The sequence below is a fragment of the Schistocerca gregaria genome, chromosome 3, assembly GCF_023897955.1.
Source record: "Schistocerca gregaria isolate iqSchGreg1 chromosome 3, iqSchGreg1.2, whole genome shotgun sequence".
NCBI lineage: Eukaryota > Metazoa > Arthropoda > Insecta > Orthoptera > Acrididae > Schistocerca > Schistocerca gregaria.
Window position 1 is genome coordinate 553,306,459 of NC_064922.1, and position 23,481 is coordinate 553,329,939.

The 23,481-nt window shown below is 44.9% G+C and overlaps 1 protein-coding gene across 3 annotated transcripts in view; it reads right to left on the reverse strand.

The window, feature by feature from the left end:
• LOC126355973 (uncharacterized) overlaps positions 1 to 23,481 on the reverse strand; it is a 185,466-nt gene that overhangs the window by 88,763 nt on the left and 73,222 nt on the right. For 2 of the 3 annotated variants that reach the window (XM_050006579.1, XM_050006580.1), the window contains exon 3: positions 12,274 to 12,497. In XM_050006579.1, the coding sequence (XP_049862536.1) occupies positions 12,274 to 12,497 (224 nt within the window). Of the gene's footprint in view, positions 1 to 11,209; positions 11,233 to 12,273; positions 12,498 to 23,481 lie in introns of those variants that run through there. The other variant, XM_050006582.1, reaches the window with a different exon arrangement.

Genomic DNA, 23,481 nt, shown 5'->3' on the forward strand with positions numbered 1-23,481 from the left:
ATCTCTACGATCGTCTCCATGGGAGAATAGCAGCCTGCATTGCTGCGAAAGGTGGATATACACTGTACTAGTGCCGACATTGTGCATGCTCTGTTGCCTGTGTCTATGTGCCTGTGGTTCTGTCAGTGTGATCATGTGATGTATCTGACCCCAGGAATGTGTCAATAAAGTTTCCCCTTCCTGGGACAATGAATTCACGGTGTTCTTATTTCAATTTCCAGGAGTGTACATCACACTTACAATAAACAAAAAGGGGGAAAATTAGGTAGCACATTTGTATTATAGTATCACACGCTCCGACTGAGCGAGTTTTTAATTTTTTTAGTCACTTCTAATAATATGTATCGACGTGAGGAATATTTTAGTTGGCAGCGTCAATGGTTTATATGAAAAGTGTTTACGCTTGGCAAAAAGCGTTCTCTCGAAGATCACTGCTTTGTTCCATAATGCTCACATAGCCTGGGCATGCGATTCAGAAAGGAAGCAGTAATATGGGTGTGCCGTTCACAAAGGAAGCAGTGGTACTTTCTATAATCTTGCTGGAGGAATTCGTAGGGTATAAGATAATATCTATCACGTTGTACATTCTGTGTGTATTCAAGACATCTGTTCTGGAGAAAAAAGAGTAATAAGATTGCGCTTCTGATGACTACAGAAGATGATATCGAGTTACTGTGAAGCGATCGCAACTGAGAAGACGCAACGGTATGTGGAAATGAAGTTTCCAGTGCTGGGTGTCATTGTGATGTGGCTAAGGCATTAGTCATTGTTTCAATGAAAGTAGAATGATGCTAGAGCACGACCCTGCAAGGGTTCAAATGCCGACTAATTACAGAAAACCTCTCAGCCTTTCATGTTGCTCAGGGAATGTGCGTGAGCTAAATGCTGTTCTCGAGTGGAAGTTGGACGAAGGCATCAAAGACTGAATACTGACTGGGTTTTAACGTTCCATCGACAACGAGGTCTGCAAAGATTATGATGAAAATCGGATAAGGGAAAGGAAATTGACCATTTGTATTTCTATGGAACTATACTGGTATTTGCTATATGTGACTAAGAAAAATGGTCGAAAACTAAATTTGGATTGCTGCTCAGAGTTTGAGTGGCAGACTTCTAGAATGCGAGTCTGGCATCCCAGCACGTCGCTACCTCTCTTGGTACAGTTACACGGTGATACAGTCGGACCAGCACTTGCATGAATGGGGAAACTGCGTAGAGCTTGACAAACTAGAACTACGTTAACTAGATATTAGATGTGGAAGTGCTGGACATGTTGTCACTGGTGGTGGGTTGCATAAAGGCAATGAGACAGAAAAGTCGTGTGGGATGCGTAACTTCGTTGTCATATTAATCTTCCAAGAATGGCGCAATCATTCGCGATTTCGTCTTACGCGTGGTATCCATTTAAATATCTTCATCGCTAACGTTGATCTGACATACACAATAAGAGACCATAGCAGCTTAACCATCTCACAATTTTGTCTAGCACCGTTTCATTTTTGTTTAAAATCGCTCGTTTGCCTTACACTCTTGATATTCTCGTGCTGCTTCACAAGCAGTGGGGAAGGTGGCGCAATTGTCAGTGCACTGGACTCGCATTCGAGAGGACCACGGTTCAAGTTCCCGTCCGGCCGTCCAGATTCAGGTGTTCCATAATTTCCTCACATCGCTCGAGGAAAATTCTGCGGTGGTTCGTCTGAAAAGGGTCAGTTTCATTCACCATTCTTTCGTAATCCGAGCTCGTGCATCGTCTCTAAAGTCCGCGTTGTCGAAAGGACGATAATCTCTAATTTTCCTTCCTTCGCAAGTAATCCATTTCCACAGCATTCTTATGAGATCAACATTAAAAATTCATAGTTCTAATCCATAACGACAGGTTCAGCCATCAGCCTGCAGGATCTTTTATTTTTATATTAAACGTTATCATCCCACAAAAACTAATGCAGATGCTCTAATAATATTCACATTTGTTATGTTATCTATTTTATTTCCGTACTTACCGGTGCAGTTTATGTCAATATAAGATTAAAAGTGTTTAAAATTCTATACTTTCCTCATCACTATGTCATTACTGAAGTATGGTTTGGACCTAATGTCACAGTTCACAACCAGATATTTAGTTTCGTTTGACTCAATTCTGGTTTCCATTGTCGCATTATTATTTTCATCTCGTGCTGCGACGAAAGTTTATTAAAATTAATTAAAACAACTGTTCATAGTTACAAACTCACGTGACAGAAGTCGTGGGATACCTCCCAGTATCGTGTCGGACATTATTTTGCCCAGCGTAGTGCAGCAGCTCAACGTGGCATGGACTCAAAAGTCGTTGGAAGTCCCCTGCTGAAACACTGAGCCATGCTGCCTCTGCAGCGGTCCATAGCTGCGAAAGTGTTGCCGGGTCAGGATTTTGTGTACGAACTGACCTCTGGATTATGTCCCACAAATATTCAGTAGGATTCATGTCGGACGACCTGGATGGCCACATAACTCGCTCGAATTGTCCAGAATGTTCTTCAAACTAATCGCAGAGAACTGTAGCCCGGCAACGTGGCGCATTGTCGTCCATAAAAATTTCATCATTGTTTGGGAACATGAAGTCTACGAACGGCTGTGAGTGGTCTCCAAGTAGCAGACCGTAAACATTTCCAGTCAATGACTGATTCATTTTGACTAGAGGATCCAGTCTGTTCCCTGTAAACACAGCACACACCATTACGGAGCCACCACTAGCTTGTACAGTGTCATTTTTACGAGCTGGGTCCATGGCCTAGGGCCTGCGCCACACTCGATCCCTACCAACAGCTCTCACTTAAATCGGAACTCGTCTGTCAAGGCCACGGTTTTCCAGTCTAGGGTCCAACCGGTATGGTCATGAGCCCAGGAAGCGCTGGAGGCGATGTCTGCTGTTAGCAAAGGCACTCGCGTCGGTGCCAAATTTCGCGGCACTGTCCTAACGGATACGTCCATCGTACGTCCCACATAGATTTCTGCGGTTATTTCACGCAGTGTTGCTTGTCTGTCAGCACTGACGACTCTACGCAAACGCCGCTGCTCTCGGTCGTTAAGTGAAGGCCGTCGGCCACTGTGGCGTCCGTTGTGATATCTGGTATTGTCGCACACTTGACATTGTGGATATCGAAATATTGAGTTGCCTAACGATTTCGGAAATGGAATGTCCCATGTGTCTAGCTCCAACTACTAGTCCACGTTCAAAGTCTGTTAACTGCCGTCGTGCTGCCAAATCTTTTCACATGAATCACCTGAGTACAAATGACAGCTCCGCCAATGCACTGTCAGTTTTTACCTTGTGTAAGCGCTGTATTATGTGCATATCGCTATCCCATGACTTGTCACATTAGTGTAAACAACAAGGCTCTCCATCCCTCCAGAACTCATATTCCATCTTAGAGGAAGGAAAATTGGAGGCTGTTAAGACATGGTGCATTCCAGAGAAGTCTACGAGAGCAAACATGACAAATTCTGTCGTTCCAGGTTGGGATTTGGATCAATGGATCAGCATCCCTTTATCAGCCACAAGTTTTTAGCTCCACACTGCGAAGCGAAGCCTCAAAACGTGAATATGAAAAACGTCCGACAGTTACTGCCCAGATAAAGGACACTGTGGGCCGGTATCTGGAACGTTCAAAGAGTGAGAACTTAAGCAGAGATTTAAATGAATGACATGCATGCATCTCTGAAGGACATCGTAATTTAAGGATACAGCCACTATATAAACACTTACATTGTAACCGTCAGTAATGTATCCATACTTCAACCGCATAAAATTACGAAATGTGCGAGCGCAATGCTTGCAGACTCTGTGTCGCGGAAGTTTGGATCGGTCCTGGAGACCTGCTTGGATAGACGAAATCGTTAAGGTCAGGTTCTCATTCAAATGAGCAAAAAATAGTCAAAGTTCGGAAATTATTTTTGAGACAATGAAAAGACATACAAAGGATCTGTTTGGGGACTAAGACTGATCACAAAGGGTGTACCAAAAAGAATCGTCCGATTTGGCACTTCTGTATTTCTGAAACTAACAAATATATTGAATGAAATTCCTTTTTTCATGAACGGAAACTCAAAAAATTTTTTTTTCATAATTTTTCACAGGTTTTCAGTATACCCACTTTTAAATGCACGGTACATGACAATGCGGCATTCAAATTGTTCCTACACTGCAGCGAGCATGTCTCGAGTCACAGCTTCCACAGCTGCTGTTATTCGATGTCTCAGTTCATGCTTTGTTACTGGTAACGAAGGACGTAAACAGAGTCTTTTATAAACACTCACAAGAAATAATCAAATACAGTCAGAAATGTTTTGTATTACATTTCAGTTGCTGGTTAATTGAGTATCTTTACAGATTGCAGTGCAGAAATTGTGCCACGATTTTCTTGTTTTGTGCTTGAATATTTTCTCGTCTGCAACTTGTACTTTCTTAGCGGCTACAAAGTATGTATCATTAAAAAGATTTTTGTACTTTCTTAATGCCTCCCTTCGTTCCTTGAGGAGTGCGTCACATTCTGAAAACCACGAACAGTGTGATGGACGATAATTAGTCCACTCATGTCCTTTTGGAGGTATTGAGACTTCCGCTGTTCACTGATAAGCGACACCAAGACCTCAGAATCTCTGTCCGAATTGCCAGTATCGGTATTCGATTCCAGTGTGTCTTATAGTAGTGTTTCGTAAAGACTCCAGTTCGCTTTGTTTGGGTTCACTTTCTGGTTGATTGCGTGTTTCACAGTCTCTCTAGTCTGTACGTTTATTATGATCTGAACTGGTAAGTCATCCGAACTTCCCCAGTTGTTCCAGTAGACAGCGCAGGTGATACTATACTCAAGTCCACTGCCGCCTCGGCTTCATTTGATCGAACTATTCGTGTGGGTGAGCTATAATTTAGTACTATAATGTTTCCCGAACCTAGTGCATGCTCTAGTATTTTTCACATTGCGTTTTCACTTCAGCAGCCTCACAATGCTTGGTGGTCATTAAAGCCACCTAGTACCATAAGGGATTTTCGAGGAAAGCAATGATTGTTATTAACTGTTGCTTGTAAAGTCTTTCGTTAGGTGCTTTGTATGCTGAGGTCAAATTCAGATGGAAGTCCTTGGTCCACAGACGGATACGCACCATTTGCAATGGGCCATGCTAGGGCCATTATTGACAACGGGAAAAGTGGGTACCTACTTTTACCAACAACGCTTCACCTCCGTAGTCACGATCTCTTATCTTGTCTAATAACAGGGTATCCCAGGAGTTCGAATATTTCGTTCGGTTTCGACCATTTTTCGGTGATGACACAAACGTCTACTTTATTTCGGAGCAGAAAATATAGAAGATCTCTTTGTTTGCCTTGAGCTATCCTGCGTTCCATTGGAAGATTTTATAGGCCGTTTTGGAGTGTAAGAGAGATGTCAACGTATTTTGAATTGACAACCGGATCATATCTGCTTGTAACAGCAGAATTGACCTATTAGCAGCCTGCTGATACGATATATCATTCCCTATTGTCATAACTATACTTGAAATATTGTTAAAGAGGTAATTCTCAACATCGCTCTTTGGTCGAGTCTGTGAAATGTGGTCGATAGGGGTTGGGACCCACTGGAGCAAGATGAAGGCAGAGTTTTTCTTGGTATAATTGGCCCTGCGTTGTCACGCTTTGGTGGGGTCCTCTATGTTCTACAGAATTTATGCGATGGTATGGATGAAAAGCCCCTCTGAGATACCTGAAAATGGACAAGCAGGTGACCTAACAAAACAAGTACTTCCGCACGGAATTATTAAGTAGGATAAACTCTCTTTCACCGATATGATACCCATGATCAGAAAGCGGTTGTCCTCAGACTGGGTAGAGAAATGATCACGGACATCTTAGATCAAAGGCACTAGTTCATCCTACAGTTCCAAGAGTATCTTTGTATAATAGGGCACAAACACCAAGGAGCTTCACGACAATTATAGCACGGCTGAAATTTAATCACTAGAAGTTCAACAAACACCTCTATCGGCTCAACCTAAGCAGCGTCTCTCTATGTGTTTGCGGCGAGGAAGAAGATCCGAACAATATATTGTATTTGTGTAAGGTCCGCGGAAGTCATATCACATAAACATTCTTGCAAGTAATCTTCGATCTCTTGGTCCTCAGTTCCCAAGTAGCCTCCAAACCTTGTTAGCTTCCAACGATATAACAACGTATAAGCTATTGTATGAGTTTCTCGAAACTACCAAAATCAAAATATAGCTCCCGGCGCTGCTAATTTAATGCTACTTGTACTTCTAATGCCAGGGGAAGATCAAACCTTAATTAACTGGCCATATCCGCACGTGCTACTCTGCAGAATATGGAATATTCAGCCTCTAAATGTATGTCACTACGTGCCTACTATGTGTGTGTCTCTGAATACCTGTGCGTCTGTACAACACTGGTTCTTGTAAATCGTTCCCCTGTTCTGTCTAGATGGTACTTACAGTCATGCACAAATATTCAATTCTTTCCGTTAGTTCTGAAACAATTGTCACAGGATATATAAAAAACATTTTTGATAATTTAGATATATAGTCATTCATGCGTACTGAATTGGGAATATTCCAGATATGTACCAATGGTGAGTTATAATTGTTATGTTACCAGTAGGATTTTTGTAGTATAGTACCACTGTGTATACTGTGTTCCATCTTCGTCTGACTTACTCGTTTTCGTGTACTACTTAAACCTAACTAACCGAAGGACATCCATGCCCGATGCAGGATTCGAACCTGCGACCGTAGCGGTGGCGCGGTTCCAGACTGAAGAGCCCAGAACTGCTCGGCCACGCCGACCGGCTAACACTTCCTGTGTTGAGATGGCTGCATCGGCACATTCCGAAAGCCAATTAGAAAAAAACTGAGATGCAACAATGTTCGTCGTGTTGACAACAGAATTACTTCAGCTATCATAGAACTGTTTGACTGGATACTTGTCCTGTTGCAAACAAGCTCATTTGTCAACCCCAGACATGATACGTGACGTGTTTGCTCGACCTTGTACTGGCCGAGCAGACAGTATGTCCATCCTCTCAAAGCGCTAGTCGCCAGAGGCCTCTGAAATCTTTGAGGGAGTTGAAGGACCTCCTGAACGCATCGATACTACACACATCAATAAAAGTTTTGCATTACCTCGGTTTCGAGAGTTCCGGAACCTATACAGAAAATTGGAATAGAGATCAACATAAGTTCCGCCCTTCTTATTGCTCACGCAAACCACACATTTTTGTGTTCAAATTTGTGTTAAATCTTATGGGACTTAACTGGTAAGGTCATCAGTCCCTCAGAGGTGGTGTTCCAGATTGCCGTACACACCGGTACCTCTAATACCCAGTAGCACGTCCTCTTGCATTGATACATGCCTGTATTCGTCGTGGCATACTATCCAAACACTCATCAAGACACTGTTGATCCAACGGCGATTCGGCGTAGATCCCTCAGTATGATTGGTGGGTTACGTCGAACATAAACAGCCCTTTTCAGTCTATCCCAGGCATGTTCAATAGGGTTCATGTCTGGAGAACATGCTGGACACTCTAGTTGAGCAATGTCATTATCCTGAAGGAAGTCATTCACACGATGTGCACGATGGGGGCACGAATTGTCGTCCATGACGACGAATGCATCGCCAATGTGTTGCCGATATGGTCGCACTTTCGGTCGGAGGATGGCATTCACGTATCGCACTGCCGTTACGGCACCTTCCATGACCAGCAGCGGAGTACGTCGGCCCCATACCACCCCAAAACAGCAGGGAACCTCCACCTTGCTGCACTCGCCGGACAGTGTGTCTAAGGCGTTCAGTCTGACAGGGTTGTCTCCAATCATGTCTCCGACGATTGTCTGGTTGAAGGCATATACGACACTTGTCGGTGAAGAGAACGTGATGCCAGTTCTGAGTGGTCCATTCGTCATGTTGTTGGGCCCATCTGTACCGCGCTGCATGGTGTCGCGGTTCATCTACATCTACATTTCTACTCCGCGAGCCACCCAACGGTGTGTGGCGGAGGGCACTTAACGTGCCACTGTCATTACCTCCCTTTTCTGTTCCAGTCGCGTATGGTTCGCGGGAAGAACGACTGTCTGAAAGCCTCCGTGCGCGCTCGAATCTCTCTAATTTTACATTCGTGATCTCCTCGGAAGGTATAAGTAGGGGGAAGCAATATATTCGATACCTCATCCAGAAACGCACCCTCTCGAAACCTGGCGAGCAGGCTACACCGCGATGCAGAGCGCCTCTCTTGCAGAGTCTGCCACTTGAGTTTGCTAAACGCTGTCACGGTTACCAAATGACCCTGTGGCGAAACACGCAGCTCTTCTTTTGATCTTCTCTATCTCCTCCGTCAACCCGATCTGGCACGGATCCCACACTGATGAGCAAATACTCAAGTATAGGTCGAACGAGTGTTTTGTAAGCCACCTCCTTTGTTGATGGACTACATTTTCTAAGGACTCTCCCAATGAATCTCAACCTGGTACCCGCCTTACCAACAATTTTATATCATCATTCCACTTTAAATCGTTCCGCACGCATACTCCCAGATATTTTACAGAAGTAACTGCTACCAGTGTTTGTTCCGCTATCATATAATCATACAATAAAGGATCCTTCTTTCTATGTATTCGCAATACATCACATTTGTCTATGTTAAGGGTCAGTTGCCACTCCCTGCACCAAGTGGCGATCCGCTGCAGATCTTCCTGCATTTCGCTACAATTTTATAATGGTGCAACTTCTCTGTATACTACAGCATCATCCGCGAAAAGCCACATGGAACTTCCGACACTATCTACTAGGTCATTTATATATATTGTGAAAAGCAATGGTCCCATAACACTCCCCAGTGGCGCGTCAGAGGTTACTTTAACGTCTGTAGACGTCTCTCCATTGATAACAACATGCTGTGTTCTATTTGCTAAAAACTCTTCAATCCAGCCACACAGCTGGTCTGATATTCCGTAGGCTCTTACTTTGTTTATCAGGCGACAGTTCGGAACTGTATCGAACGCCTTCCGGAAGTCTAGGAAAATAGCATCTACCTGGGAGCCTGTATCTAATATTTTCTGGGTCTCATGAACAAATAAAGCGAGTTGGGTCTCACACGATCGCTGTTTCCGGAATCCACGTTGATTCCTACAGAGTAGATTCTGGGTTTCCAAACCCGACATGATACTCGAGCAAAAAACATGTTCTAAAACTCTACAACAGATCGACGTCAGAGATACAGGTCTACAGTTTTGCACATCTGCTCGACGACCCTTTTTGAAGACTGGTACTACCTGTGCTCTTTTCCAATCATTTGGAACCTTCCGTTCCTCTAGAGACTTGCGGTGCACGGCTGTTAGAAGGGGGGCAAGTTCTTTCGCGTACTCTGTGTAGAATCGAATTGGTATCCCGTCAGGTCCAGTGGACTTTCCTCTGTTGAGTGATTCCGGTTGCTTTTCTATTCCTTGGACACTTATTTCGATGTCAGCCATTATTTCGTTTGTGCGAGGATTTAGAGAAGGAACTGCAGTGCGGTCTTCCTCTGTGCAACAGCTTTGGAAAAAGGTATTTTGTATTTCAGCTTTACGCGTGTCATCCTCTGTTTCAATGCCATCATCATCCCGGAGTGTCTGGATATGCTGTTTAGAGTCACTTACTGGTTTAACGTAAGACCAGAACTTCCTGGGATTTTCTGTCAAGTCGGTACATAGAATTTTACTTTAGAATTCGCTGAACGCTTCACGCATAGCCCTCCTTACGCTAACTTTGACATCGTTTATGTTCTGTTTGTCTGAGAGGTTTTGGCTGCTTTTAAACGTGGAGTGAAGCTCTCTTTGCTTTCGCAGTAGTTTCCTAACTTTGTTGTTGAACCACGTTGGGTTTTTCCCGTCCTTCAAAGTATTACTCGGCATGTACCTGTCTAAAACGCATTTTACAATTGCTTTAAACTTTTTCCATAAACACTCAACATTGTCAGTGTCGGAACAGAAATTTTCGTTTTGATCTGTTAGGTAGTCTGAAATCTCCCTCCTATTACTCTTGCTAAACAGATAAACGTTCCTCCCTTTTTTTATATCCTATTAACTTCCATATTCAGGGATGCTGCAACGGCCTTATGATCACTGATTCCCTGTTCTGCACTTACAGAGTCGAAAAGTTCGGGTCCGTTTGTTATCAGTAGGTCCAAGATGTTATCTCCATGAGTCGGTTCTCTGTTTAATTGCTCGAGGTAATTTTCGGATAGTGCACTCAGTATAATGGCACTCGATGCTCTGTCCCTACTACCCGTCCTAAACATCTGAGTGTCCCATTCTATATCTGGTAACTTGAAATCTCCGCCTAAGACTATAATATGCTGAGAAAATTTATGTGAAATGTATTCCAATTGTTTCAGTTGTTCTGCCACTAATGCTGCTGAGTCGGGAGGTCGGTAAAAGGAGCCAATTATTAACCTAGCTCTGTTGTTGGGTGTAACCTCGACCCATAACATTTCACAGGAAGTATCCACTTCTACTTCACTACAGGATAAAGTACTACTAACAGTGACAAACACGCCACCACCTGTCGCAAGCAATCTATCCTTTCTAAGCACCGTCTGTGCCTTTGTAAAAATTTCGGCTGTATTTATCTCTGCCTTCAGCCAGCTTTCTGTACCTATAACGATTTCAGCTTCGGTGCTTTGTATCAGCACTTGAAGTTCCGGTACTTTACCAATGCAGCTTCGATAGTTTACAATTACAATACCGATTGCTGCTTGGTCCCCGCATGTCCTGACTTTGCCCCGCACCCTTTGAGGCTGTTGCCCTTTCTGTACTTGCCCGAGGCCATCTAACCTAAAAAACCGCCCAGCCCACGCTACACAACCCCTGATAGCCGTGTAGCCGCTTGTTGCGTGTAGTGGACTCCTGACCTATCCAGCGGAACCCGAAACCCCACCACCCTATGGCGCAAGCCGAGGAATCTGCAGCCCACACGGTCGCAGAACCTTCTCAGCCTCTGATTCAGACCCTCCACTCGGCTCTGTACCAAAGGTCCGCAGTCAGTCCTGTCGACGATGCTGCAGATGGTGAGCTCTGCTTTCATCCCGCTAGCGAGACTGGCAGTCTTCACCAAATCAGATAGCCGCCGGAAGCCAGTGTATATTAGGAAAATGTCCTGTAAATATTATTTAAAGCCCTGTGCCGTACGAACCTCATGGAATAGGTGAGGACGCCGTCCTCGCGCAGGCGCACGAACTTGTTGGGTACGGTGATTCTATGCAGGTGCGAGCTCAATGATGGACGTCGGAACTGAAGTTGCGCATCATGCAGCCTGCTGCACAAAAAGCATTTTTCAACAAGGTGGCGTTTCTGTCAGCGTTTCTCCGAGGCATAATCCGTAGGTAGTGGTCATCCACTGCAGTAGTAGCCCTTGGGCGTCCTGAGCAGGGCATGTCATCGACACTTCCTGTCTTTCTGTATCTCCTCCATGTCCGAACAACATCGCTTTCGTTCACTCCGAGACGCCTGGACATTTTCCTTGTTGAGAGCCCTTCCTGGCACAATGCGGACGCGATCGAACGGCGGTATTGAACATCTAGACATGATTGAGCTACAGGCAACACGAGCCGTGTACCTCCTTCCTGGTGGAATGACTGGAACTGATCGGCTGTCGGACCTCCTCTGTCTAATAGGAGCTGCTCATGCATGGTTGTTTACATCTTTGGGCATCTCTGAACACTCAAAGGGACTGTTTCTGTGATACACTTACCACAGTCAACGTCGTGTTCAGGAGTTCTAGGAACCGGGGCGATGCAAAACTTTTTTTTTATTTGTGTATATTCGTATGACAGGCATGGAGTCCCGATCAACCCGAACTAAAAAATCGTGGAATGGTAAGCAGCGGTCTCGAGAAGCTTCTGTTAAACTGCTGGCGACTAATTCCAACACGTGCAGGCGGCCGTTGCTCCTAGTTACATGAGATATACAACAATTTTCTCAGAAACAACCAACATTCACCTACAGTTTCTGAGTGAGAAATCCGCTACGTAGTATTTCTTTACATAAAAATGTAGAGGCCAATGCTGTTACCTGTTTTGCTCAGTTCCTCCGCAATGTTAACCACTTACATGTGCAAGCAGGGTAATTTGACGTTTGTTATGTCGTGTGGAAATGTTAATTGCCAGTAGCGTAGATTTTACGTTAATACTATATGCCTCCAGTGTATGTTAGCACAATGACCTGCAAATATTATTTAAAGCCCTGTGCTGTACGAACCTCATGGAATAGGTGAGGACGCCGTCCTCACGCAGGCGCAAGAACTTGTTGGGGACGGTGATTCTGTGCAGGTGCGAGCGCTTGCCGTTCATGAAGAAGGTGTCGGGCTTCCAGACACGGTCCAGGAACAGCCAGGGCAGCGAGAACTCCTCCAGGCCGGGTAGAGTGAACGTGAGCCGGCGGTCGCGCCACACCTGGCGGAAGTAGCAGTCCATCGTGTAGTGCTGCAACACCACGTCCATCTCTCAGCTACCGCCGCCACTGTGGAAGCAATATTACAGGTACTACACGACCTCTGTTCTACAACTCTTCTCTACAAATACTGGCAAGGCTGACGGAAAAGTACACCACAAATTGTTAAATAAGTTACTGTCGATATTGCTCAGAATGCTGGACACAATGTGCGATCTTCAGTCAGTACACGAAGTGTCACGAAAGCTGAACATTCAATGGTTCAGAGATCGAACAGTGATGCGAACAGCTGTAAAACGATATCCGTGCAAACTTCACATTAAACGACAAGTTTTGCCACGTGACGTAGACATTCGAGTAGACATTGCTCTGAAATTGCTTGGAACGGCTGAAGTTGACAACACGTTGTCTTGGAATATTTTGTGGAGTGATGAAGCATACTTTACGTTCACTGCGGGAGGTTACACTCGCAACCGTCGCATTTCGGGATAGTGAGCGCCAACGAATTTCCATGGTGGTTCTCTTCACAATGAACGTGTTGCTTTGTGATGTGGCTCCTCGGCACAGTTCTTGGTTGGTCCAGTATTGTTTGCGGAACCCCCAAGGAGAAAGGACATACAGCGTGAGCGGCACACATTACTACTATCTGCTTGGCCAGTCTGTGATCCCTGCTCTAAGGAAGAAAGGTGCTTTGGGTTTTGACGCCGGCCGGAGTGGCCGTGCGGTTCTAGGCGCTACAGTCTGGGGCCGAGCGACCGCTACGGTCGCAGGTTTGAATCCTGCCTCGGGCATGGATGTGTATGATTTCCTTAGGTTAGTTAAGTTTCATTAGTTCTAAGTTCTAGGCGACTGATGACGTCATCAGATAAGTCGCATAGATTTCAGAGCCATTTGAACAATTTTTTGGGTTTTGATGCACAATGAAGATCCACCTCACACTTGTCGTGAGGTTGCTCGGTTACTCTGTAACATAGGGGGAGAAGACCGAGTCACAGGCCGATCGTTCCAAACTACATACCCACCAAGATGAGCACAATTGAACCCTCTCAATAGTTCCCTCTCAATAGTTCATGCGTTTTCTCTCTTCCGCATGTCCTTACAAATATTGTCACAAAGTTCCATGCAAACACTCTCAAGTAGCTGAAGTTTAATGATAACCACCCTGTAGTCTGAAGTCTTATGGAGAGAAATGAGGTATGTTTCAATAATGCAGGTACTTAACTAAAGAGGTATATTCAGTTTAGCGATGTGTTTTTTCTTAGTAAGAACGTATTTCCCTCTCTCTCTCTCTCTCTCTCTCTCTCTCTCTCTCTCTCTCTCTCTCTCTCTCTCTCTCTCTTTAATCATTATTTTCCGCCTGGTTTGATGCAGCCTCTCTTGTGTCGACCTCTTCATCTCGGAGCAGCATTTGCAACTTACGTCCTCAGTTATTTGCTGGGTGTATTCCAGCCTCTGTCTTCCTCTAAAGATTTTAGCCTCTACAGCTCTCGCTAGTACCATAGAAATTATTCCCTGATGTCTTAATAGAAGTCCTACCATCCTTTTCCTTCTCCTTGCCAGTGTTTTCCACATGTTCCTTTCCTCACTGATTCTCCGGAGAACGTCGTAATTCCTAACCTTATCAGTCCACCTAATTTTCAACACTCTTCTGTAGCATCACAATTCAGACGCTTCGTTTCTCTTGTTCCCCGGTTTCCCCACAGTCCGACTTTCATTAGCACACAATGGTGTGCTCCAAACATGAATTTTCTGAAATTTCTTCGGCAAATTAAGGCCTATTTTTGATAGACTTCGCTTGGCCAGGAATGCTCTTTTTCCAGTGTTAGTCTGCTTTTTATGTCCTCTTTTCTCCGTCTCTGTCCGTCATGGGTTATTTTGCTGCGTAGGTCGCAGAATTCCTTACTCCATCTAGTTTGTGATCACCGATCCTGATGTTAAGTTTCTCCCTGTATGCATTTCTACCTAAATCGCAGAATTCCTTAACTTCATCTACTTCGTGATCCCCAGTGCTGGTGTTAAGTTTCTCGCTGTTCTCATTTCTGCTACTTCTCATTACTTTCGTTTCTCTTCGATCTACTCTCGTTCCACATTCTGTACTCATTAGACTGTTGATTGCATGCAACAAATGCTACAGTTCTTCTTCAGTTTCAATTTGGATAGTATTATCATCAGTGAATCTATAATTGATATCCTTTCACTTTGAGTTTTATCCCACTTTTGAAGCTTTCTTTTATTCCCGTCATTGCTTCTTCGATGTACAGATTGAAAATTAAAGGCGAAAGACTACATTCCTGTCTTACACCCTTTTAATCCAAGAATTTCGTTCTTGGTTCAAAAATGGTTCAAATGGCTCTGAGCACTATGCGACTTAACTTCTAAGGTCATCAGTCACCTATAACTTAGAACTACTTAAACCTAACTAACCTAAGGACATCACACACTGAATTTCGAACAGCTTGCACCATTTCACACTGCCAAAGGCTTTTTCCAGGTTGAAAAATAATACGAACGTCTCTCGATTTTTCTTTTGTCTTGCTTCGCTTATTAGCCTCATCGTCAGAACTGTCTGTCTGGTGTCTTTACCTTTCCTGAAGACAAACTTATTGAAGCCCAATGCTTCCCAGGTGGCCCACGTGGGACATAGCTGCCGGGCCGAGCTGCAGGTGTCAGGTACGCCGAGGAACAACAATGCGCGTCGCGCGGCGCCTCTGGTCCCGCTGAGTGCCAACAGAAACAGAGGAGCGAGCGCTGAGCCCTGCTGGCAGCGGGCCGGCTGGCGCGCCGCGACGCACCATTCCCAGCGCACAGCTGGCGGCGATTAGCGGCCGTGTTTACAGCAGACGGCCGCCCCGTAAACATCGCTCAAAGCCTGCCCTCGCCTGACGGCACGGGACTCATCTATCGGCTGAGGCCCTCTCCGTAGCTGCTATAGTCTACTTGCCGGTCACAGGTGCCGCCGACAGTAGTGAAAGGATTACTGCAGACGTGTGCCAAATAGCGTGGTGTACCCTCTGTTGTGATGAGCGAGAGACACGGTGAATAGGCCGGCCGGTGTGGCCGAGCGGTTCTAGGCGCTTCAGTCTCGAACCGCGCGACCGATACGGTCTCAGGATCGAATCCTACCTCCGGCATGGATGTGTGTGATGTCCTTAGGTTAGTTAGGTTTAAGTAGTTCTAAGTTCTAGAGGACTGATGACCTTAGATGTTAAGTCCCATAGTGCTCAGAGCTATTTGAACCAGGGTGAATAAACATGACGCAGCTTGGCGGAAGTTGCCGAAGATGACCGACACTTTATCGCCTAAGGCTGCGGTGACAGTCGCTGCGATATCGGTGTATTCCGCCGACGACCGACGTCGGTCGGTGACGTCCGATCTTTTCAAATCAATACACCACTACATGCGCGTTCACACTATAGCCGATCTTATCCCCCTAACGTACAGACTTCAGACGACAGTGAAATTGAAACCACTTTGTTTTCTTCGGTCAAATCGATCGACGTTCTCGTACACGAAATATGAAGCATGAGAAACTGATAAGTTTACTTCAAGAAAGAGTGCATTTGTGGACGAAAATAACATAATCGGAATATAGTTCGACATTGAGGATGAAAATATCATAATCGGAATACAGTTCGAAATCGCAGGTTTATTCGAAACCTCAAATAGGTAAAATCTTTATTGAGAATTTTATTCATAGATTACAACCTCAAAAATTAATTTGTTCAAGAGAAAAGGGTGGTGCATCTTAAGTGCTTATGGCTACTGTAATGTATCTTTTTTGTAGTACGTTGTCATTAGTTGTCTACAAATTATTATTATTGCGTACTTACCGATAGGCTAGTGATTCTGTTAATATGAAGTTGTTTGCAGAAGTCGTGTACGGTATATGTTTCTACTTTTAAGTGGTTTAGGTTTTCAAGAGTATTTTATGCTACACTTCATGTTTCTCTTTCATTCGTGTACTAAATGACCATCGTTGAAGGTTAATTGACGTAAATCTGCACAACGTTAAATAAATACACCGAAACAAAGTGTTTTTTAACTTGCTCTTCAAGGTCACCAAATTATCTCGAGTATGTAGCAGAACGTTTCTCCTGTCATCTCATATATTTGTAAAATTTGTCTGGTTATTCCGATAAGTGAGGACTGTGTGTATAGTATTCGCCACGTTCTTTATGAGACAGGAAAGCTCATTTACATGCATTCGGCGTCTCTTTAATAGCAGAACCCGCTATACAGCACTCGCATCCAACCACAGAGGAGTCGTGGTATTCACGCCATTCTTAAAAGGTCAAACCTAACCTACTTCATATATAGAATAAATTCTATGCAGTGTGCCGTTCCCGATTTAATTTGTATTTACAGCAGCCAATCAGGTCGTTGTGCGCGCAAACTGAAGCACTTGCAGGCGCTAAAATGCGGTAATGCACAGACGTCTGCGTGTGATGTACCACTTGTTCGAACGCTCGTTACCAGTTACATTGTGCCTCAGAAGTGATAAACTGAAGCTAGGCGCACAAAATCTACATTTGATCGGTTTGAGGAAACCAAACGGAGAAGGTCTGGCGACACTGTCTCTCACAGTTTGCGTACACAACGACGTGATTGGCCAACTTCATTGCTAATTAAATTGGAAACGACGCAACGTTTTTTTCTCAACACTCGTTTCTCAGTACAACGTTCCCTGCAACGCCCTTACATGGTTTTCAGGCTGCTTCTGCATACCCTGTATATTCGTATGGGCGTGTTATGTCACTCAAAAAATAACAGCCACTTCGACATCTCGTAAACTTGTTTTATTACTGTTACACTTCAGTACTTGGGAAGACGGTACTTCTTGAACACAGGACGTTTGAGAATCACCCGAAGAATATTTGGGTCGTCATTTTATCGCAATTTCTGAAGGAAAGGAAAATGTCTGCAGTCATCTGGAAGTTTGAATACAGCAAAAAACGCTGCAATCTGGAGCTGACTGCTGCGACCGAGTAGTGGCTCTTTCAGTGCGGAAGACGTCCGCTGTGAGATTCAGAGCGCCCCCTCGAGTAGGAAACGAGCCCACTCGGCCCGCCAGATTCACTCCAAGTGTTTTCGGGACGATGGGTGGACGCAAAGAAATGCAAGGGCGCACGCAGAGAACGTCGCGCTTGGCGCCTGAAGCCAGGAAAGTCAAACAGTGTCTGAGGACACAGGAATTGGTGACGATCTTGCAGCTGTACTAAATTTATGAAATATATTCGCATCTGCACAACGTTTCTGAGATTAGCTGCATTGCGTATGAAGGTATTGCCTATAGGTGACACGAAAATTTCTGCAGCTGCAAGATCCTCACCAATGTCTGTCACTTCAGACATCGTTAAAAATAAATATTACAACGCTCGACGGGCAAAATATCGATCGTAATACTAACGCTGAAAACGTCCCCATAGCGGGAATTCAAGTACGTGTGACGTGTGGTGGGATCGTAGATACAATGAATGTGGAAGTTTCGGTCGGTCCTGGAAGCATGCTCGGATAGACGAAGTGGCTAAGGCGATTGCTGGGGAATGTGGCAAATCCGAGTTTGAGTACCGGCCTGGCACAAATTTTCACGTGTCACCAATAGGTAATATCTTCACTCCTAATTCAGCTGATGTCAGACAAATTCCGCAACTGCGAATAAATTTCGTAAATTTACTGCTGCTGCGAGATCGTTAGCAATATCTCTCTTTTCAGACATTGTTAAAAACAAGTTTTTGGAAAAGTTGTTGTCACTGGGAGATTCATTTCGAGAATCTTATGGAAATATAATTCATCCACGAAAGAAGCAGCTTACGAAGCACTCGTTCGACCGAGTCTTGAATATTTCTGTTCCGTCTGGGACTCTTACCAACAGAAGAGACGGAGAACAAACAAAAAGCGACGGGTTTCGTTAAGGGATCGTTTAGTCGGCGCGAGAGCGTTACAGAAATGCTCTGCTAACTCCAGTGGCTGCAAGAGAGACGTCCAGCACAGTGAAGACGTTTACTTGACTGCTGAAATTTCGAGAGCGTGGACACCCAGAAGAATACGACGATGCCCCGCGAGATCATCAAGATGAGAAAATGAGAGAAATCGTACTTCTTACCGGAGCTTATCCCGACATTTTCTTCTCTCGCGCCATTTCTAAATGGAACAGGAAAGGGAGGAAGATACCAGAAGTACGCTCCGTATGTGGTAATCCAGCTTGAGCTGATTATCTACGAATTTCCAGTCCCGCAGACAATGGTACAGTATTTTGTTCTATTTTATTCAGTAATGGATTAACTATTTAACTAAATTAAGTATATTGTGCAGACGCTTCGTAATATGTATGTTTTATGTTTCTTTCGTGTACTACACGGAACCTTGACGGCAGCGGAGGGCTCTTCTGGCAGTATTTCGCTGACGAGAACATGCCGGAACAGCTTGTGGCCGAGCCGACAGTTATACAACTGGATAAGATGCTACTAATTATCTCAGGATGCCGTCGTTTAATTCTATAATAAAAAGGTTTCGATATATATTATTCTGTGAAAGAGATGTATCAGTTTTTCTTGAGACCACTCACATACATTTTTAGTTACGCTTGGTTATACTCTTGTGTTAGTTAAGGGAACGATGCACTTACGTGTATTACACAATAAAGTCTTCAGCTTTATTCAGTGCTTACAAATGGACTTATATTTGAATATGTTTTTCCTGAAGGAGTGATATTTAATTAATGGTAAACCTTAACTCAATGAAGTTAAAGATATAGCACAGCAGCAAAAGGTTGTTACAGCTGCATCTCTGATATTGAAATATTAACACAAACTGAAATTACGAAAAATTATTTGATATTTTCTTAAAGGAAAGATAGGTATTTGTGGTGTCACTGCCAGACACCACACTTGCTAGGTGGTAGCTTTTAAATCGGCCGCGGTCTGTTAGTATACGTCGGACCCGCGTGTCGCCACTAACAGTGATTGCAGACCGAGCTCCGCCACACGGCACACTTTGCTAGCGATGGTTCACTGACTTCTACGCTCTCATTTGCCGAGACGATAGTTAGCATAGCCTTCAGCTTCGTCATTTGCTACGACCTAGCAAGGCGCCATTATCAGTACTATTGATATTGTAAACCATGTATCGTCAAGAGCGACGTTCGTCATTAATGGATTAAAGTTAAGTATTCCACCAGCTACGCCCGTTTTTCTCAATTCTAATTCCCTTGTCATGTTCCAGACCTCACGCCAGCCTGCGTGAGCTAAAACGCGTGCATTTCGGCCTCCTGTAGTAACGGTGTTGGCTCTCCTGCCAGACACAACATTGGCGACGAGAGTAAAAGTGTTCTTATCTAAATTGCCCTGATTTACTTGTGTAATGGCTTCGCCACAATCTCCAGATGTACTGTCCGAATTTTATCGCTTACAGAATCAGCAGACGCAGGCCCTACTGGATGCCCTTGGACAGCGATGCAAAACGATGCGTCAGCAGCCGCGTCACCGCTAACGCAGCCGCAACACGCTGTTGCACCCACTTTTCGACCTTTTGATGCTGCACTGGAAAGCTGGACGGAGTGGTCACTCCAATTTGGATTCCATCTCGCCGCCTACAGAATTCAAGGTAACGAGCGGCAGCCTTATTTGTTGTCTTCTGTCGGCGTGAACACGTACCGTGTGATAGTCAAATTATTTCCCCGACGCGACGTCGCAACTCTGTCCTACGAAGAAATTTTGTCTGCATTAGATGCATATTTCAAAGAATCAGTCAATGTAGTTGCGAACCTTCTTTAGTACAAAACGTACGGCAGGTCAGACTAATCGGGAGTGGGTTGCAACGTTGCAAGGCCTTACTAGGGATTGTGCTTTTGAGTGTCAATGTGGACTCCCTTATTCAGATACTATGGTACGTGATGCAATTGCACAGAACGTTTCTGATATTCGTATAAGGGAACAGATTTTGAAACTTGTAAATCCCTCTCTTCAACAAGTGATGTACATTTTGGATCGGCAGGACACCCTTGACTTTACTCAGGAATCATTTGCAACTTCGCCAGCAGTGTGTCAGGTTAACCGGCCCGCCGGGCGAGCTGCACGGAACAGTAAACAGCCCTCGCGCCCGGCCGCGCCGCTGCCGCCAGGCTCTCAGCCACGTGTGCCGCGCCAGCAAGCAAATGCAGTGATCAAATCATGCCCGCAGTGTGCTACTAAACATTCGCGTGAGAATTGCCCGTCACGCCAAGCTATTTGCTTTTATTGTAATAAAAAAGGACATGTTCAGAGTGTTTGCCAGAAAAAGCTCAGATCGGAAGCTCAAAACCGTTCCAGGCCCTTTGCTTCGCGCCGGAATGGGAATCGGAATCGAACCAAGGATCCTCCGGCTCGCGAAACTTCGCCCATAGAAATTAATGTAGTTCATTCCACTCCGCCCAGTGCCACTCTCTCTAACAGTGACTGTGTTCGTCCCAAAAATAGTGTGCGTCGACATCGCCGGAACTCCCGTCAAGTCGCAAGTGATTATGTACCAGTGTCAGTTCACGTTGCACGAAACAGTCGCTCTTGTCGTCAGCAGGACAATAAATTTTTGTAGACTTGGACATTAACGGCAAAGTGATACCATTCCAGATCGATACCGGAGCTGCAGTTTCACTGATCAATCAAGACACTTACAAACTGCTGGGCACATCTCAGTTGCCTGCCGCAAATGTTAAGTTACGTAGTTTTACGGATCAAGGCAGGCTTCTTGCAACATTCAAAGGACAAACAAAACTTGTGTCATTTTACGTCCTTCGTTCTTCTTCTGCAGTGAACTTGTTTGGTTGCGATTTATTTCAGTTATTTAACTTGTCTATAGTAAATCAGGTCCTATAAGTGAACCAGACTATGCCTTCAGATAGTGTTTCTCGTCTATGTGAAGAATTTGCAGACAATTTTGCACCGGGCCTCGGTTGCGCTAAGAACTATAAAGCACATTTGGAACTGAAAGTAAACGCGCAACCGAAATTTTTCAGAGCGCGCAATGTTCCTCATGCATTGCGTGATGAGGTCGGAAAAACATTACACGATTTGGAATCACAAGGTGTAATTGAATGTGTGCGGGCTTCTCTCTGGGCATCACCCTTAGTAATTTTGCCAAAACCGTCCGGAATAATTAGACTTTGTGTGGACTTAGAGGCAACAGTGCATCCACAACTAGTGATTGCATCTTCTCCTTTACCCCGCCCAGAAGATCTTTTTGGCCAACTGTGCCCGGGTAAATATTTTTCGAAGTTGGACCTGGCAGATGCGTACTTGCAAATACCGGTGGACGAAGAATCCCAGCGCGTTTTGGTGGTTAACACGCATCTTGGTTTGTATCAATTCAAACGACTGCCATTTGGGTGTGCATCCGCCCCTGCTTTGTTTCAGCAATATCTACAAACTGTTTGTGCGTCGGTCCCTACTGCAGCAAATTATCTCGACGATATTGTGATCTCCGGAAAGACGGAAGAAGATTTGGCCAATCTCAGAACATTATTTCAGGTCTTGCGACAAAATGGTCTTCGCTTGCGGAAGGACAAATGTGTGTTTTTTGCTCGGGACTTGCCATACTTGGGACATGTACTCAATGCCCAAGGCACACATCCCAGTCACAAGCACCTCCGTGCCATACAAGACTTGCCGTCGCCGCAGAATTTGAAGCAGCTACAGAGTGTGCTGGGAAAACTAAATTATTACCATCGCTATGTGCCGCATGCCTCTTCCATTTCAGCTCCACTTCATCGCTTACGCCGTAAAGGTATTCTGTTCATCTGGACGACGGAATGCGACCGCGCCTTTCGCCAGTTGAAATCGGCGTTGCTTTCCAATACTTGCCTTACACCATTCGATCCCCAGAAGCCCCTCTTGTTGATGGTGGATGCATCGGATTTCGGGATCGGTGCAGTGCTTGCGCACAAAGATGGATCGCATGATCGCCCTATTGCCTTTGCGTCCAAATTGCTCTCGTCTGGTCAAAGAAATTATTCACAGATCGAGAAAGAAGCATTGGCTCTCGTATTTGGTGTTACAAAGTTCATGATTTCTTGTATGGTCGTCACTTTACCATAATCACAGACCACAAACCTTTGACATCGCTTTTTCATCCGACCAAGTCTGTACCTCCACGTACATCGCAGAAATTCATTCGCTGGTCTATTTTCCTCTCGCAGTACCGCTACGATATCTTGTATCGGCCCACTGCTAAGCACGGAAACGCCGATGCGTTGTCCCGCTTGACTGTTGCTGAGGATAGGGCATTCGATTTCTCTGAACTTGCTTGCATGTTCATTGATGCGGAAACCGTTGACGTGGTCGAATCGTTTCCGATTGATTTTCGTCGTGTAGCTACAGCCACAGCTGCCGACCCTGTCCTTGCTCCCGTTCTGCGTTTTGTTGCTACGCAATGGTCCTTGTCAAAGTCACAGATCGGGGACCCGTTGGTTCGCCGATTTTTTGCTCACAAGGAGAGACTTTTTGTACGACGTGGTGTTTTGCTGTTGCGTTCTGATAATGATCAGTCTAGGGTCGTGGTACCACGTTCGTTACAGTCCTCTGCCTTACAGCTTCTCCACCAAGGACATTGGGGTATAGTGAGAACGAAACAACTTGCTCGTCAGCACTGTACTTGGTTCGGAATCGATGCCACAATTACGAATATGCTCTTCTTGCATGGTGTGTGCCGAGCAACTATCAGCACCACCGCGGAAATTCTTTGCATGGCCAAAAGCCACCTCCCCTTGGCAACGCTTACACATCGATTTTTCTGGTACATTCTGGAATGCTCAATGGTTGGTTATGGTAGATTCATTCAGTAATTTTCCTTTTGTTGTCCGGATGTCTTCCACGACGTCATCTGCCACCATCCAAGCGCTATCCTCTATCTTTTGCATTGAAGGTCTTCCACAGACTATTGTTTCCGACAATGGCCCACAATTCATGTCCGCAGAATTTCAGTCATTCTGCAAGGCCAACGGCATTCAACATCTGACGTCCGCGCAGTTTTCGCCACAGTCAAACG